The 18,736-nt window shown below is 43.8% G+C and overlaps 1 protein-coding gene across 1 annotated transcript in view; it reads left to right on the forward strand.

The window, feature by feature from the left end:
- tlr2 (toll-like receptor 2) overlaps positions 1-13,680 on the forward strand; it is a 33,173-nt gene extending 19,493 nt beyond the window's left edge. The window contains exon 2 of the mRNA XM_055644370.1: positions 8,533-13,680. Within this exon, the coding sequence (XP_055500345.1) occupies positions 8,553-10,928 (2,376 nt within the window). The 5' untranslated portion in view covers positions 8,533-8,552 and the 3' untranslated portion in view covers positions 10,929-13,680. The remainder of the gene's footprint in view (positions 1-8,532) is intronic.
- The last annotated feature ends 5,056 nt before the right edge of the window (positions 13,681-18,736 follow it).

An 18,736-nucleotide genomic window follows, 5' to 3' on the forward strand; every position in this document is an offset into this window, starting at 1 on the left:
AGGTGATGGTTCGAAAAAAATAAAAAAACCCAGTACTGGTAAATCCTCTGGAGGAGACTTCATGTCTGGCACGACGACCCTATTTGGTAATGAAAATGTGGAGGAGTTAGATAATCTTGTGAGATGTCCACCTCCCTATGCCCTACCAGTAGCAATGGCATCTTTACCTGGGCAGTTCCATCAGTAACATGCCTATAACTTGAAGTTCTGACCTTACAAAGCTCTCCAGGATTGGGAGCACGGGAATGCCTTTCTGTGTGTAATTTGTTTAAGGCATTGATGCTACCAGAACAGCTGATCATTATTAAATGTACTGCACACACTGGTGCTGGGGACCCTATAGCAAAAGGCAATGGGTTGCTGATAGTGTATCCAAACAGTGCAGCCTGTACATCCTAATGCATAGTGACAGCAGCTAAACAGATGCTAGCAAATAGAACGGTCCTGCCAAACATGAGGGAGGTATGTACATTATAGAGGGACGCCTCTTGTATATAATAATAACTATGGAAACAAGTGGGCTGTGCCATTGATTCAGCACACCCCGCTTGGACAAGTTGGTGTATAACAATACATTTTTACCCGTCTTACCCATGCTGGTAAGGAGGGAATGATAGGATAACAAAGGAAATGTGGTGGCACTGCATATTAGGAATGGCAACTTTATTCATTTGCATGGGGTTGCCGACCTGTGTAAAAAGTTACATGCTTGAGTTGTTTTACTGTTCATGTTTTAAACTATCTGTTATGTTTAAACTATTTAAATAGTTGTTATTTGAATATATTTGATTCCTTTTTAATGCCTTTGGCAACAAAAAGCCTTCAAAATGTCATTGAGGGTGAGTCTGTAGAACACTCTGCCTGGCAATTCCTGCAGTAGGTAGGTTGTTCAACCTTGTGAGAGACTACTCAGTCTGTCCTGGGGTTCTGGTAAAAGTAAGTCTGGATGGATGACGTCTCTCGGTAGTGAGTCTCAGTTGTAGGCAAGGTCCAAGATGAACAAATTTGGTTATCTCTATGTCGAAGGTAACAGATTAAGAATGATGAGAATGACTTGGATTGGAATTGCTCCTACTTTAGCAACACGTTGTATTTGTTAAACTATTAAATAGAGGATTGATTTTGGTGATACCAGTACTATATTCAAGAACAAGTGGTTGGGAGATGTTTACACGATATGTATTGGGAATATGACAACATGTTTGAAGGGACTAACTGAGAAGTATTACATATAAGCAAACTAAGTAAAAAAGATGAGAAGGAAGGGATATTGAATGATTTTGTGTTTAAAAAAAAATAAATTTAAAATCAGGAGAAAATGCAGATTTAGTTCTGTGGGCAAGGTGAGCTTGTAGGAGCATATCCGGAGAATTATGTGTCTTTAGCTCTCTGGCATTGAGGAAAATGATATATACATATGTTATTAATCACAAAGCTATCCAGGGGCTTTTGTTTGTGCTTGAGTTGAGGCTGGTAAAGGATGGGAAAGCAGTTTAAGGAGATAATGCCAAGGGCCCAGTGTTATAAATATTGCGTAGTAATTTTAGATTTATTTAGTAGGTGGAGTGAAGCTCTACCAACCACTGTTAATAAGGAAAAATGTGCACATTTTAATATCTGACAGCAATTCACTGTGTACACCACCCACAGGTATCTGGGATGGTGGAAAGAGTCAATGGGGATTGCAAAACAAAATTACCCAGGAGGTAAATCCTTATTCTGACAAGCAACTCTGTTAAAAAAATTGGGGACTAATTGCCAGGTTATTTCCAGTCTCAGCTGATAGAATCCTTGTTATGTCCCAAACTAGGCAATTGAATCAATGTGAATTCCCAGCCTGAAAGTATATTTCGGGTTTATATATAAGTACTGATGAGGGTTGGAGTAGGATGAAGGGCTTTGGATTTCTGGCATTGTGGCTATTTCCAGGGACCTTTCTACAGATCGGAAAGGTTGTACCCCAGCAGCACAGGAACATTATCCCCACAGAGGTTTGCCAGTGCTGTTGGGAGAATTTAAACTAGCTTGGCAGGGGGATGGGAACAAAAGGAAATTTAAGAAGGAAAGTTGGAAAATAAAGATTAGACAACTGGAAAGCAAAATAAATAGGCAGTGGAAACAAAAACAAGTAGTAAATTAGGTTGGAGTATATAAAAATGAGGAAAAATAAGGCAATGTACTTAATTGCGTACGGCATTGCAATAAGGTAGATAAATTAACAGCACAAATAAAATGTAAATGCAATAGTAAAACACAAAGTGCTGGAGTAACTCAACGGGACAGGCAGCATCTGTGGAGGAAATCGATAGAGGATTTGGGCCTACTTTTCTCTAATAGAAATTGTGTAAGGAAAAATTAAATAAAGGCAAAAGAATCAACAAATTTTGTCAAGGGTTTGGCAGTACATTAAATCTCTTTGTGGACATTTTGTTGGGAATTCATCCCCTCTGCAATGTGGAAATGTAGTGTATTCATTAAGTACAACATAATTAAAAAAATAGATGCAGAGATGGATAAATAGAAAAAGCATGAAGTACTATCATCTACATATATAGGATCGACAAAATGAATGATCAGTTATAGGTGAAGGACAAATTTGTAGAATATATACACAAGGGTTTTCAGAACTATGATGTTGAGGATCCAGCTAAGGAAAAGCCTATTGTTGAATTGAGTATTGTACACTAAGGGGATTGATTAATAGTCTTGTTTTAAAGACACTTTTAGGGAAAATTCCACATAGGATGGTGGAATTTTACATTGAGTTTGATGTGGGTTAATACAAAATTGGACTCTCAAATCGAAATAAAAGGATTTATGAAGTTATGAGCAGTGGGATGGCTGACAAGCCACATTAGAAAGCTTGATGATGGATATGCAATGGCTATCATTCAAATAAATGATTTATATAATTCCTCTAAAGCATCAAAACCCAAGAAATGTGATTTGTTTTTGAATGCCAGGAGAAAATAAAGGAAGAGGCTTATAGTATTGCTAGGAATAGCAGTAGGCCTAAAATTGTGTGTTTTAGAACAATCAAATGAGAACTAAGAAATTAAAAAAAAAAAGAAAAAGGGAAAGTAAATTACAAAGAGACGTCTTTGAAAATGAAATATTATATACTGCTGGTAAAACAATGTTTTTGTATATGTACTGCTTGTAAAACAATGTTTTTGTATGTGGAATGTGGGAAATTCGAAGCAATGAGCAAAGTTGTGTGTCACTTTTTAAGAAGTTGTCCTTTAAAATGCAAATTTACAAAGTTTATGGTGTGCTAATGTGTTGGATGATTATAGATCTTTTGAACCAAGGTTAAAAAAAAGACTCATCCCGATTAAAGTGTTAAATGAGATTGGAAATGTCAAAATTACAGAGAAAAGAAAATGTATTATTGATTACTGATTCTGAATGAGTTCTTTTGGGAAAGATTGTTTTGATATGATAACAGAGGTTGTCTTTTAAAATGCTAATGAAGCAAGATTACTGTTTTCAAGCAAACAAAAAGATGTTGAAGCATGTGCTTTGTGAGTGAAATGAAGGTAGATGAAAAATTGTCTTGTGACTTAAAAAAGGAGGTTTGAGGGAACTCACAATGAGGGATGAAAGGTGAGAAGATAAAGTAGATTGGGGAAGAGAACATATTTGGAGAATTGAATATTTAGGTGGGGAGAGCCTCTTCGGATATAATCGGATTAAAGAATAAATACACAGGGAAGTGTTAGGAAGGAATGGAGGATCAAAGTAGACAAAAGTGCTGGTGAAACTAAGCTGGTGGACAAGATTTACAACTTTTTATTGCCCCTGAAGAGTGGGGGGGGAAGCCACCAACAGGCCCTGGGCAATTAACTAATTATGTATGGTCGGCAATTAACCCATGTCTTGCCAGATCTACATTCCCAGGTTGGAGGAGCTTTGCTGGGAGCCATAAAAGCTATACGATGATGATGGTGCTGGGACAAGAAGAAATTGAAACTGTATTGAAAAGAACAACCAAGTGTTGTTAACAACATGAACTGCTGTAAAGATTGAAGATCACCATCGCTGGATACATTTGATTGACTGTGAACAGTTTGTGGAAACAAGGACGATGGGCTATTGATGCTTCCTTTATTCTGGGGTGGCCCAGCCCACATGGACTGAACTTTCTTCAGAATGGCAAACTTGCGGACTAAAACACATTTAAAGGATGGTACACACCTCCTTTTAAACAAGATTGAAGTCAAACATGACAAGCGCAGCAAAGATACCCTGACTACAGACAGTAAGAGGTCTGCAAAGGCCAGTTAAATCTACCTGTTTTTGCCACAACCAAGGCACTGGTGTATTTTAAGGAAACAGTATATTTGTGAGCATTGTTATGTTGCAAATGCAGTGTCACACAAGAGAAGCATGAGCCAGTTGCACCAGCACACGGGGAATTCCAAATGAAGCCGAATAAAGGCTGAGCAATTTTTATGATCCTTTTCCTGTCCTATGGTAGTATCTTAGTGTCACGTCCGGGGGAGGTTGGTGGCCATTTAAAATGTTTGGAGGGACTTGTGGAACGATTGTCCACTATGAATTGATTGTGTTACTAGTGTACTATTAAATTGTCTGATGAGATGCTTATGGTCTTTCGTATGTACTCAGGAAGGACTGTAGTTGTTATCAAAATTTTGATAAAAGGATGGAATGATGAAGCCGAGTTTTAGTTAAAAATATAAGAAGATATTAAATTGGTTTCTGGGCTAGCTTACAGCTTATATTTAGTGTCAAGTTAGGCTTGCCTTAGGTTGTGGGTGTGGGGGATAATAAATCCTATAACATTGTCTCTCAAGTGACAGGCAGAGAGAGAAGCAGCTAAAGATATCTTTGAAGTAGAGATCAAATGACCAATGTTTATGGGGGAGCAGGCAATAAAGGAAGAGAGAAATAAACAGTTGCATCTTTGTAAACAAGTGACCTATGTTTATGAGGGACCAAATGACAGAGGAAGCAGCGGAACAGAGCAAGGGTGGTCTATTTGGAGATAAAACAAATGGACAATGTTTTTAGTATATCTTGTACCATGTAAAAAAAGGGTTTGATGTGATGCATTCTGTGGAAACCTTTTCCAGTACTTCTGACCATGACTAATGTCTGTGGAATGTGATAAGGGGACAAAAAACCTATTTAAAGCAATGTAATTCTGTTGTTCAGGGAAGAGGACTGGGGACAGTTGAGTGTCTACATTGGTCACTTAGCTGGAATCCTCGCTCCCTTCCATCGGCCGATGTTAAGTAAAGTTTTGAACTGGTCTACCAAAACAGTTTGTGTGGTGTCTGTTTATTAAGAAGCGAACCTGGTTTAGTAGTTAAAATAAGTAGCTTTTTCATTGCTGTTGTCGCCTGGCTCATTCCACTTTCTCTTCCCTTTTCCCCACACCTGTTGTGACTTTCTCTTGCAATTCACTAATACATTAAGATGATATATTTCCCTGTTGTCAACAGTATTGTTTGATGTTATGAATCTAAGCTGACTGCACAAGCCTATTAATAGAAGCGGATAGTCCCTTTATCAGCATTGGTTATGATATTACCGCAGCATGTTGCCCCGTATGCAAATACTGTCATGTTGATATGAGACGTCTGTTGCACATGGGAGGATGGGTAAATCAAATCATTTGTTTAGAGTCATGGTGTAGTACAGGTGCACAACCTTTTATCCGAAAGCCTTGGGACCAGACACTTGTCGGATTTCGGACATTTTCGGATTTCAGAATGGAAGATTTTTAGCGTAGATTAGGTAGGTAGCGCGGGCGGCTTGAAAAGTCTGGAGCAGCTGCCTCCTCCCCGGAGACCGGGAGAATCATTGCATAAATGTTAGTCAGTTAGTTTGGAGGGATTTTATGTGGTGGTGGTGGTGTAGGGGTGAAGGGGTAAACTTTAATTCTTAGTCCCCTACCTACCTGGTCGGCGACTCCCAACCTCGCGGAGCTGCGGGCTCCGTCCGGCCGCGGGCGGCGCCGGTTGTAGCTCCGACCCCGGCAACTCTACCCCTGGCTGCGAGGCGCTCCAAATCCAGCGCGGCCCGCGGCCCGCGGCCGGATGCCCCAGCTCCGCACTAGCGGGGTGCGGGCAATGCCTTACCGGGTCGCCGTGTGGCAAGCTCTGGAGCGCTGTGGCCGCCTTCTTCCAACATCGCGGAGCGTCGCTGGATTTGGAGCCGCGGAGCTGGGGGCTCCGTCCGGCCGCGGGCGGCGCCGGTCGGAGCTCCGACCCCGGCAACTCTACCCCTGGCTGCGCGGCTCCAAATCCAGCGACGCTCCGCGATGTTGTGTGTCGGCGGCCACAGCGCTCCGGAGCTTGCCGCACGGCGACCCGGTAAGGCATTGCCCGCACCCCGCTGGTGCGGAGCTGAGGCGTCCGGGCCGCGGGCCGCGCTGGATTTGGAGCGCCACGCAGCCAGGGGTAGAGTTGCCGGGGGCGGAGCTACAACCGGCGCCGCCCGCTGCCCCACCGGCCACAGCGCTGCGGAGCTTACTGCACGGCGACCCGGTAAGGCATTGACCGCTCCCCGCCTCTCCGACCAGGTAGGGGACTAAGAATTAAAGTTTACCCCTTCACCCCCCTTCACATAAAAGCCCTCCGAACTAACTGACTAACATTTAAGCAATGATTTACAGATGTTTAAGCGTCTCCCGGTCTCCAGGGAGGAGGCAGCCGCTACAGTAGTACAGACCTGGGTTGACCGTGGGTCGTTTTGGGTCAGGTTTGGCGCCAAACGCGAGCTTTGGTGCGCAGACGACATCTGGAAAAAATGGCCGATTTTCGGAGCTTTTCAGTTTCTGGAACACCGGATAAAAGGTTGTGCACCTGTACAGAGTGGAAACAAGCCCTTCAGCCCAACTTTTTCATGCCGACCAGCATGTCTCACCTGTCCACACCTGGCCCATACCCTCTAAACATATCCTATCCATGCATCTGTCCAAATGTCTCTTAAACGTTATGATAGTACCTGCCTCAACCACATCCAGGGGTAGAAGATTGCACCCTTCACATGAACCGCTCTGTTTCGACGAATGCAATAAACCTGGCGTGCACAATCAAATAAGATCAAATAGAGCAAGTTGTCCTGCAACTTTAGGCTGTGCACTCCGTACGCAAGAAGAAGAAGAACCACATCCACTGGCAGCTTGATCCATATCCACCATCCTTTGACTAAAAAAGTTAGATCTCAGGTACCAATCTTACCCCCCCCCCCCCACCCCCCCACCCACCCCCTAGTTCTAGCCTGCTCAACCTCTCCCTATAGATCAGGCCCTCAAGTCCTAGCAACATCCTCGTAAATCTTCGCTGCACCCTGTCCAGCATGACAACATCTTTCCAATAACAAGGTGACCAAAACTGAACACAATCCACTAGATGTGAGCTCACCAACGTCTTATACAACTGTAACATGACCTCCCAACTTCTATACTCAATATTCTAACTGATGAGCCAGAGTTTTTCAAAGCTCAAGCAAAGATGTATTTGCCTTCTATATTTTCACCAAATTAGAACACATAAATAATATTTGATCCTTCAAGCTGAATCTATTTACTCACTTTTTCTCCATAACTTTGCAGATTAGGCCTTCTTAAAAGCCTATTCAATTCTTCTTCAAAAGCCATCAGTACCTGGTACTGTGGAATATGATAATGTGGATTGAAGACTGGATATCAAGTTGTAGACTGCATCAAAGTAAATTTGTATTTTACAGGCTTAAAGAATGTAACTAGTTGAGTGCTCACAGATTAGTTCTTGCCGCTCGATAATTAGAGACCAGGAAGTGAGCACGGATTGCAAGGAATCTATGTATTCCTCACTGCAGCAGAGACCCAGGTTCAATCCTAACCTCGGGTGCTGCCTGTGTGGAGTTTGCATGTTCTCTGTGTGACCGCGTGGACTGTGTCCTCTGTAAATTGCCCGGGCGCATGGGGAGTGGATGGGGAAAGTGGGACAACCTAGAACTAGTTGACTGATGATTGACATGCTCAGTGGCCTGAATGGCCTGTTCCTGTGCTGTATGTCTAACACCGTTCCTCAGCTCATTTCACATCTGATCAAGACCATGCTGTCATTTTTGATCATCATCTTTGCCATCTATAACGCCACCCACTTTAGTGTCATCTGCAAACTTGTCATGTACATTCTCATCAGGTTTTTTCAGGTTAGCTTCTTCTTCTTTCATGTCCATCTTCCATGTTTCAAATGTTGACATTGCTGTCATCGTCTGTCCAGAAAAGGACGCAAGCTTCCGGCGACAATCAGTGGGACCCGTCACTTGTCACAATAGATGATGGTGGTAGCAGAATTAGCTCAGGATACTTCCCAGTTTCCAGCCCCACGACGTGGACACATCTGCTATGGGGCCTCTTTCAGGTTAGCAAAACAAAACAAATGACATGCCACAGTGTGCTCTCATTTTGCGTTACCTTTGCATATTACATATGAATGTAAGTAACATTTGCGATAATTTCGTCAAACAATGGACGAGTTTACTGACTGTTTAAAAAATATTTTTCCATTTCAGACCCTACTGAATGAACGAAGATGAGTTCTCAGTCTCTGTGTTTCCTGCTTGCGTATATGTTTGTATGTGCAATCTTCTTCGAAGATGATGGTCTATACAACACTTGCCAAATAAGTGATTCCGAAAGCAACTCCAACTGCTCCTCGATGAAGTTAACGAATGTTCCTCGTGTCTCTGCCGAGACGTTGATATTTGACCTGTCCTATAACAGCATTTCACAGATTATGGAGACGGATTTCATCATTTATAGAGAGCTCAGAAGTCTTCTTCTGCAGTCAAATCAAATCCAATCTATCGCTGATCAAGCATTCCAGCTCAACACAGAAATAGAATATCTTGACTTGTCCGAAAATCTTTTGACTAAACTGACAGCGAATTGGTTTAAGCACTTTTCTAAATTACACTATCTCAATCTTTTGGGGAATAGGTACACAACTCTAGGACCAGGAAGACTATTCGCCAATCTCTCACAACTCCGATGGCTAATATTTGGTAACCCTTTCCTATCCCGTCTACAGAAAGATGACTTTGTAGGAATCCCACATCTGGATGAATGTATTTTAACAGCAACTAATTTAGATTCATATCAACGAGGAGCATTCAGTTCCTTCAGAAGCATAGGCCATATTGCCTTGGGTTTACAGAACATGTTTCTGAACAAGACAGACCAAGCTCACCAGATTCTCATTGATTTGTCTGGATTCACCACCCACTTAGAGATAAGAGACCTAACATTTTCTGACAAAGGTAACAATCAGATACTTCCTGTTGCAAGAAATTTGTCATTTGTAAAACTCACCATTGCAAACTGTTCCATTAATGATCACACTGCAATTGCCTTTGTAAAATCCATGACACACACAAAACTATCAGATGTAGTGGTGAAAAATTGTGTGCTTTCAGGAACTGGCTATTGGCGCGAATTGAACATCGGTGTACAAAGCAGGCAACGTCAGTCACTAACATTAGATAATATATCCATTAAAAACTTTTATAAATTTCATGAACTTTCATCGATTGGCCCACTTCTTGAAAACCTTATAACAGCAATAATGACAAGACTAAATATGGTTATGATGCCCTGTCATATATCGAAACAATTAAAACTGGCGGAGCATCTAGATTTAACACATAATTTGCTCTCCGATGGAATTATGACAGAAACGGTCTGTTTGGGTGCTTGGCCATCTGTGCGCTACCTTAGTCTGAGAAATAATCTATTCAAATCTCTCAGTAGAATAAGTCCCAAATTATCAACACTTTCTACTCTTACCCATTTAGATTTGAGCCAAAATAGCTTCACTGGAAAGAGTGCAACATGCAAGTGGTCGAAAAATCTGCAATTTCTAAATCTTTCAAGCTGTAAGATACAAAGTATATCACAATGTCTCCCTCCAAATGTTGAGGTGTTGGATTTAAGTAACAACGTCCTCAGCAGTTTTGACGTCAGCCTGCCTTCGCTCAAGATTCTAGATGTGTCCAATAATAAGTTTAAAATGTTACCAACTGATAGCTCTCTACCAAAGATGGCGATTCTGAACATCAGCAACAATGAACTCATCTCACTCACAGAGGAAGAGATCAAGTCATTTAAAAACCTTGAATCCTTGCAGGCTGGAAAAAATAATTACATTTGTTCGTGCAAATTCCTACTGTACATGAAGCAGTCCAAAATGGTACAACTACTGGAACAGCCAGGAAACTACATCTGTGATTCTCCTCTAACTCACAGGGGACAGGTTGTGCAAAATGCCAAACGCTCGTTCTTTGATTGTCACATGATATTGTCTGTAGTCTTACTCTGTGCAAGTGTGTCATTAGCAACAATGATTACTGTGTTCACATGCTACAAGTACCACGGGATCTGGTACCTCCAAATGACCTGGGCATGGCTACAGGCAAAGAGGAAGCCAAAAAAAGTAAGGACGAATGATACTTGTTACGATGCATTTGTTTCTTACAGTCAGATGGACTCGGACTGGGTGGAAACACTCTTGGTGAGGGAGTTAGAAAGTGTTCAACCGCCACTGGCACTCTGTCTTCACAAGCGGGATTTCGTTCCAGGCAAGTGGATCATTGACAACATCATTGAATCCATCGAAAAAAGCAGGAAAACCTTATTTGTTTTATCGCAGCATTTCGTGCAGAGTGAGTGGTGCAAATATGAGCTTGACTACACCCACTTCCGTCTGTTCGATGAAAACAATGATGCGGCCATACTTGTTCTGCTGGAGACTATCCCAAAGGAGACCATTCCTCAGAGATTCTGCAAGCTTCGGAAATTGATGAATACGAAGACCTATTTGGAATGGCCTCAGGATGAGGAAGAACAGCAAATGTTCTGGTTCAATTTAAAAGTCGCACTAAAAGGCGATGTGAATATAACTGATTTGTGAATATTCTCATGAGGTCACAAGCGATAGGAGCAGAACTAGGCCATTTGGCCCATCAAGTCTACTCCGCCATTCAATCATGGCTGACCTATCTCTCCCTCCTAACCCCACTCTCCTGCCTTCTCCCCATAACACTTGACACACATACTAACCATGAGATCAATTTTAGATATTAAATAAAATGGCAAAACAAAAACTGGCGGTGCTGAGATTAACTGAAGGGAAATATATTTTGAACTGTGATAAATGGCAACAATACATGGAGTTGATGCACAGTAATAATGTTAAAACTGGTGAAATGTCTAAATGGCATAGTCCTTTATCTATGCTCCCAAGACATCACTCCTCTCTAAATAATCTATTGTAGCGGCGCCTGCTGGTGCACGCAGGTATCGAACCCGGCGTTCGGAAGCCGCGGTCATGTGACTCGGGATGGGCTGCTTGTTTTCGCGTGGTTTTGCTTTCGCGCGGCAGTTCAGCACTGACCACCGTTGTGGACAGACGTGTCAAGAGAACCTGTAAACTGAGAAGTGATTTTCATAATAAAAATTTGTTAGAAATTTCAGCTGTTGTTCTTGCGACCGCCAAACTATATTACTAAAAGTCTGATCTTGACCACTTCCTGTTGTTCTGTATATTGATTTTAGAAAAAACGCTGCCACTTTCGGCTGTGATTTTTGGCCATCTTACTCAGAGTCCCCCTCCTCTGTGCAGGACAAGAGGATTTTTCCCATCGATGAAAAATAAAAGAGTTATTAATGTTTAAAACATGTTGAGATTCTCTTTCCTGAAGGCCACGTCCCTTCCGGAGGGACTATAAAACCCAGAAGTGTTGAATGCCTCAGTCAGTCTCTGCAAGATGGGGGAGCAAGAGGGTCACGTCTCTCAGTCTGAGCTGTGAATAACACTGAACACATATCTACTAAACTGTGAGTGGTTTTACTAATCTGTCAGTACCCTTAATGTGGTTTGAAAATATAGTTTGGAAATACTAAAGCTGTGTTGCCTTTGGTTTGGAAATGCTAAAGCTGTGTTGCCTAATTAAAGTTGCCTTGCCTAATTAAAGTTGCCTTGCCGTGCCAAATTAAAGTTGCCTTGCCTAATTAAAGTTGCCTTGCCTTCTATATAATTAAAAGTTTAATCTTGACCACTTCCTGTTTGTCCCTTCAGCCCACAACACCCATACTATCACTCCAGATAGCCCCAAATATTGGAATTGGTGGAGAGGTGGAATATTGCTTTGGGGGACCCGCCCTCCTGTGTGAAGCTGAGACCCGACGGGTCCTACTTAGTCTAGTAAAGACTATAAAGTAATATCATAAAGTAAAACACATATCTTCCTTAAACTTTCTCTTAGCTCACTTTGGACGGTACAGTGGCGCAGCGGTAGAGTTGCTGCCTTACAGCGCCGGAGATCCGGGTTCAATCCCGACTACAGGTTTTGTCTGTATGGAGTTTGTACGTTCTCCCCTTGACCTGCGTGGGTTTTCTCCGAGATCATCGGTTTCCTCCCACACTCCAAAGACGTACAGTTTTGTAAGTTCATTGGCTTTGTATAAATGTTAAAAAAAAATGTCCCTAGTGTGTGTAGAGCAGTGTTAATGTGTGGGGATCGCTGGTCGGTGCGGACTCGGTGGGCCGAAGGGCCTGTTTCTGCACTGTATCTCTAAGCTAAACCTTAAAGTTATGCCTTCTGCTCTTTGACATTTCCACCCAGGGAATAAAGTTCTGACTGACTACCCTAACGATGCCTCTCATAATTTTGAATACTTTTCGCAGGTCTCCCCTGAAACGTCTGGCAATCCAAGTGTGTTCAACCTCTGCTTATTGCGAATACCCTGTAATCCAGGTGTCATTATGGTATAATGCTTTTGCATTCTCTCCAAAGCCTCCACATTCTTCCTGTAATAGGGCAACCAGAACTGCACACGATATACCCAATGCTTCTAACCTCAGTTTTAAAAAACAGCAACAAGATTAAGGACTCATGAAGGCAAGCAAGCCATAAAACGCTTTTGCCATTGTATCTACTTGTGTTGCCAGTAGTTTCAGAGAACTATGGACTTAGATTCCAAGATCCCTTTGTATATGAATGTGGTTAAGGGTCGTCATTAATTGTATATTTTCCTTGTAGCGGCACCTAGTGGTTAGGCCACTCTTGCTATGCGAATCCTCGGCAGTCACAGGAAGAAGTCACGGGATATAGGGGTGTGCCCTAGTATATAAGAACTGACCTTCCCTCGCTCTTCCTCTTCCTCTCACTTCATGAGAACGTCCTGCCACCTCGGCAGGAGCTCAACCGAGCCCACGAGGCAACAGCCTCTCAGCAACAACAATGACTATTAGATAAACGTGCATGTATATCTAACCTACAATGGCTGAATAAAGAATCCATTTATTCACGACGTTTGTGCCTCTACATTGGTGACCCGACGTTCCAAAACGGGTATTTTGGTCTTCAAATTGGTAGTGACCTGATGTCTGCAGCCGACAGCCCAGCCCAGCTCTATGGTAATTAACGCTATGTATACAGCCATCAACTCTGCGCGGCAACCGGACGCCATCTTGGGCCCTGCCTATGCCTGGGCTAGCTGATCGTTGGCTGCCAGGGTCGCTCACCCGCATCCCTGGCCCACTGCAGCAGCCAGCGGCACAGCACCTCAGCCCTCGCTTCCTCTTCCGCAGGACCTGCCCGGAGATGCCCACCGGGGCTGAGAGGCCGTGTCTGCTATCGCTCCCCCACCAGCATGTGTAGCAGCCCTCCACCCCAGCATCACCGATTCCCGCCTGACGGCCTCGTGAGTGGGGAGAGAGTGTGGGCTCGTCCATTACCCTGCCGACCGCTGCTTAAGGCCTAGCCACCCAATAGGACGGGCCTACCTTGGGGCGGTTGCCCGAAGACGTCCTTCTTCTCCTCGTGCAGCGCGGATTTTGCCGCAGCAACTGTAGCGGCCAATTTTTATATCTTTCGAGGAATTAACCTTCTAGCCGCTAAGTGGACAGCATGGTTAAAGGGAATGTCTTCGTACGTATGCAAGCTCAACATCAGAGACTTTCAGAGCTTCTTCACAGATAAGTCTTCCAAAACACATTTTGATGAATAATTTCTTTATTGTTGATGAAAAACATTCAGATACATCCAAACTTCTCCCGACTCATTATTACAATCTTCATCGAACTCCATCTTATTAACTTAAACATTAGAAAACTCCTCGTATCTCCATTACATGTTGCATAGTCTTCTCCATGCTCGTTCCAAATTAAACTAACAACTAAGCTTCTGCGCAAGATAAATAGCCCAAAACACGCCCAAAAATACGTTATAAATCTCACCCACAATATAATGGGCAGTCTAAAAATTAAAGAGACATGCCATCATTAATGACACGCAAAACAAGCCAAATGGCCACTACCTCGACTACAAAAATGGCCGCCACTACGACTACAAAAATGGTCGCTCCAGCGACTACAAAAATGGCTGCTGCGGCCAGCCTCCCCTATATTCTAAGACTGTGGCCCCTGGTTCTGGACTCGCCCAACACTGGGAACATTTTTCCTGCATCTACCTTGACCAGTCCTTTTATAATTTTATATGTTTCTATAAGATCATCCCTCATCCTTCTAAACTACAGTGAATACAAACCTAGTCTTTTCAATCTTTCCTCATATGACAGTCTCGCCATCTCAGGGGTCAATCTTGTGAACCTATGCTGCACTGCCTCAATCACAAGGGTAAGCCATAGATTGCACCTCATTCCGAACCATTTATCCACGTTTGAATGGGTCAATGTGAATGTTCCTCTGGGGTGTGTTAACAGAGCCAAGATCACATGGGTCGGCTGCAGAAATTTGAGGTTGCAATTGGGGGTGAGGTACATAGCGGGTCTAATGTTAGGAGTAAAATAGACGCAATGAGCTGGGTCAGACAGCACTAATAGCTGTAGGGAAGAATCTGGGTCAGATAGCATCCCTGGAGAACACGGACAGGTGACGTTTGGGGTGGGGACCCTTCTTCGGACTGATTGTGGAGGGGTAAAAGAAAGTTGGAAGAGAGGAGGAGAAGGACAAAGCGCTGAAGTGAGTAGGAGGACACAGATGAGGGGAGTTTTAAATAGGCAGATGGTTAGACAATGGCCAGAGATGAAAAAACAGATGTGAGACAAAAGGATTGGAGCGTTGCGAATTGGGAAGCTAGAGGAAGGAATGTTGGTGGATGGGTTGGGGAAGGTGAGAAAAAGATGTGAGCAAAATTGGAAAAGTTAGTCATAGAGTGATACAATGTGGAAACAGACCCTTCGGCCCACCTACCAGCATTTGGTCCATATCCTTCCAAACCTGTCCTATCAATGTACCTGTCTAACTGTTTCGTAAATGTTGGGATAGTCCCAGTCTTAACTACCTCCACTGGCAGCTTATACCATACACCCACCACCCTTTGTGTGAAAAAGTTACCTCTCAGATTCCAATTAAATATTTTCCCCTTGCATATAGATCTATACCTCTCATGATTTTATACACATCTATAAGATCACCCTTCATTCTCCTGCGCTCAGGAATAGTGTCCCAGCCTACTCAACCTCTCCCTATAGCTCAGTCCCTCGAGTCCTGGCAACATCCTCGTAGATTTTCTCTGAACCCTTTCCAGTTTGACAACATCTTTCCTATAACATGGTGTCCAGAACTGAACAATAAATGTGGCCTCACCAATGCCTTACACAACTGCAACATGACCTCCTTTTAGTCAATAATCTGACCGATGAAGGCCAAAGTGCCAAAAGCCATTTTGACCACCCTATCTACCTGCAACTTGACCTTCAAGGAACCATGCACCTGTACTCCTAGATCCCTCTGCTCTACAACACTACCCAGAGGCCTACCATTCACTGTGTAGGTCCTGCCTATGCTAGACATCCCAAAATGCAACACCTCACATTTCTCTGTATTAAATTCCATCAGCCATTCCTCAGCACACTTGGCCAATTGATCCAGATCCTGCTGCAATTTTACGCAACCATCTTCACTATCTGCAAAACCACCCACTTTTGTATCATCGGCAAACTTGCTAATCATTCAATGTAGATGACAAACAGTAACGGGCCCAGCACCAAACCCTGAGGCACACCACTAGTCACAGGCCTCCAGTCCGAGAAGCAACCTTCAACCATCACCCTCTGCTTCCTTCCATGAAACCAATTTTCTGTCCATTCAGCTGTCTCTCCTTGAATCCCATGCGATCTAACCTTCCAGAGCAGACTACCATGTTGAATGCTTTGCTGATGCCCATGTATACAACATCTTCAGCTCTGCCCTCATTGTCCTTTTTGGTCTCGTCTTCAAAAATCTCCATCAGATTTGTGAGACACGACCTCCCATATACAAAACCATGCTGACTATCCCTAATCAGCTCTTGTCCATCTAAATTCCTGTATATGCTATCCCTCAGAATACTCTCTAGTAACTTTCCGACCACAGATGCTAAGATCACTGGCCTATTGTTCCCAACATTTTCCCTGCAGCCCTTCTTGAAAAGAGACAGAACATTTGCCACCCTCCTGTCTTCCGACACCTCTCCTGTATTTAAGGACGACTCGTAAATTTCAACCAAGGCTCACGTATTTTCCTCTCTAGTTTCCTGCAGAGTCCTCGGATATATCTGATCAGGCCCTGGAGATTTGTCTACCTTCATACACGATAGTACCTTCAGTACGTCCTCAACGGTAACACTGACTGCTCTCATGACACTTCCAGTGACTGCCCCAAGTTCCTCCGTCCTACTGTCTTTCTCCTCGGTAAATACAGATGAGAAATACTCATTGAGGACCTTGCCCATCTCCTGTGGCTCCACACAGAGGTGACCGCTTTGATTCCTGAGAGGAATTCCACTTTCTCTCTAGTTACCCTTTCCCCCCCTTATGTATTTATAAAATTTCTTGGGATTGTCCTTAATGCTGCCGGCCAGAGCTATCTCCTGGCCCCTTTTTGCCTTTCTGATTTCCCTTTTTAGTATATTCCCAAAACTCCTCCAGGGATGCACTTGATCCCAGCTGCCTATACCTGTCCCATGCATCCTTGCGATTCTTGACCAATGCCTCAATTTCCCTCATCAGCCAAGCTTCCTTACGATCGCCTGCCTTGCCCTTCACTCTGTTTAAGAAGGAACTGCAGACGCTGGAAAATGAAAGGTAGACAAAAGTGCTGGAGAAACTCAGCGGGTGCGGCAGCATCTATGGAGCGAAGGAAATAGGCAACGTTTCGGGCTGAAGAATCTGAAGAAGGGTTTTGGCCCGAAACGTTGCCTATCATCTTCGCTCCATAGATGCTGCCTCACCCGCTGAATTTCTCCGGCACTTTTGTCTACCTTGCCCTTCACTCTAACAGGGATGTGCATATCCTGAGCTTTTGTCAGCATGCTTTTTAAAACATTCCACTTGGCTGATGGTCCTTTCCCCTCAAATAAGGGATACCATGGGCTAGATCAGTGGGGATGTTCAGCGAGAGGACCAGATTGCTCTTGAACTAGAAGATGGCCATCATCCTCGTGGGCTGGGAGGGAATGTGTTGCTGGTGCAGGTGTAAGTTTAAACTAATGTGGCGGGAGAGAGGGACACAAATAAAATTAGAGTGGGAGATGTGGAACGGCCAAATATAGAAGGAAAATTACGTCAGTTCAGTGAGCAGAGCACAGACTTGATAAAGCACACAGGTGGAATGCAAGATTGTATTATATCTAACATATAACAAGGAGGTGGACAAGTAACTAAAAGGGTGCTGATTAAGACATGAGAATATGGTATTTGTCATTGCAAAGATTCGCTGAAAGCAAGATAGCAACTCAACATTCCAGGATATAGCCTATACTAGACTAAGTGAGACCCGTTGGGTCCCATGTTCACACAGGAAGGCTGGTCCCCCAAAGCAATATTCTACCTCTCCACCAATTCCAATATTGCTGGCTAGTGGTGAGGGTGGGGGGTGGCTTTCGGGAGAGTTAGTATGGATGTTGTGGGCCGAAGAGACTGGTTTCCAGAGGGCTAGTCTGGGCATTGTGGGCGGAATTGATTCCTGGGCTGGCAGCTCCGTCACTCAGGCTTGGTGGGCTGGCAGCTTAGTCACTCAGGCCTGGTGGGCTGGCAGCTCAGTCACTCAGGCTTGGTGGGCTGGCAGCTCAGTCACTCAGGCCTGGTGGGCTGGCAGCTCAGTCACTCAGGCCTGGTGGGCTGGCAGCTCAGTCACTCAGGCCTAGTGGGCTGGCAGCTCAGAAACTGCCAGAAATTCTGCCCAAAACAGGTGAGAGACTCTGTAAGAGAGAAGGGGGAGAGGGTGGAGAATCAATTTTAGACATTTCTCATCTTTTTCTGCAGATCACAGCAATGAAGGTGGAAAGTCTATCCTGGCCTGGATCTCACAGGGAGGAAATGAAGGGAGGGAGAAAAATACTGGGGTGAGGTTTCATACTTGCAGGGGGAATACTTACTGATGGGCTGAAGGGACTCTTGGGCTAGTAGAGGCCTGATGGGCCGAAGGGGTTCTTTAAAAAAAATCTGTGAAATCTCAGTGAGAGGCACTTTTTCTGGACTTTTCCAGGCCTGGCATAGGCCTTTTGGGCCAAAATGCTCCTCCTGGGCTAATATGGGCATTTTGGGCAAAAGGGCCAGTTTTTGGGCAGGCCAAACAACACCTTTCATTTCATTTTCAATTGTATTGCAGTTTCAAGCACAGGGCAGGCCGAATAGCACATTGCATTTTCATTTCACTTCCATTGCCATTGCAGTTTCAAGCACAGGACAGGCCAAGCCAAACAGCTGATTGCA

Source organism: Leucoraja erinacea, chromosome 1 (assembly GCF_028641065.1).
Source record: "Leucoraja erinacea ecotype New England chromosome 1, Leri_hhj_1, whole genome shotgun sequence".
In the NCBI taxonomy this organism is placed as follows: domain Eukaryota; kingdom Metazoa; phylum Chordata; class Chondrichthyes; order Rajiformes; family Rajidae; genus Leucoraja; species Leucoraja erinaceus.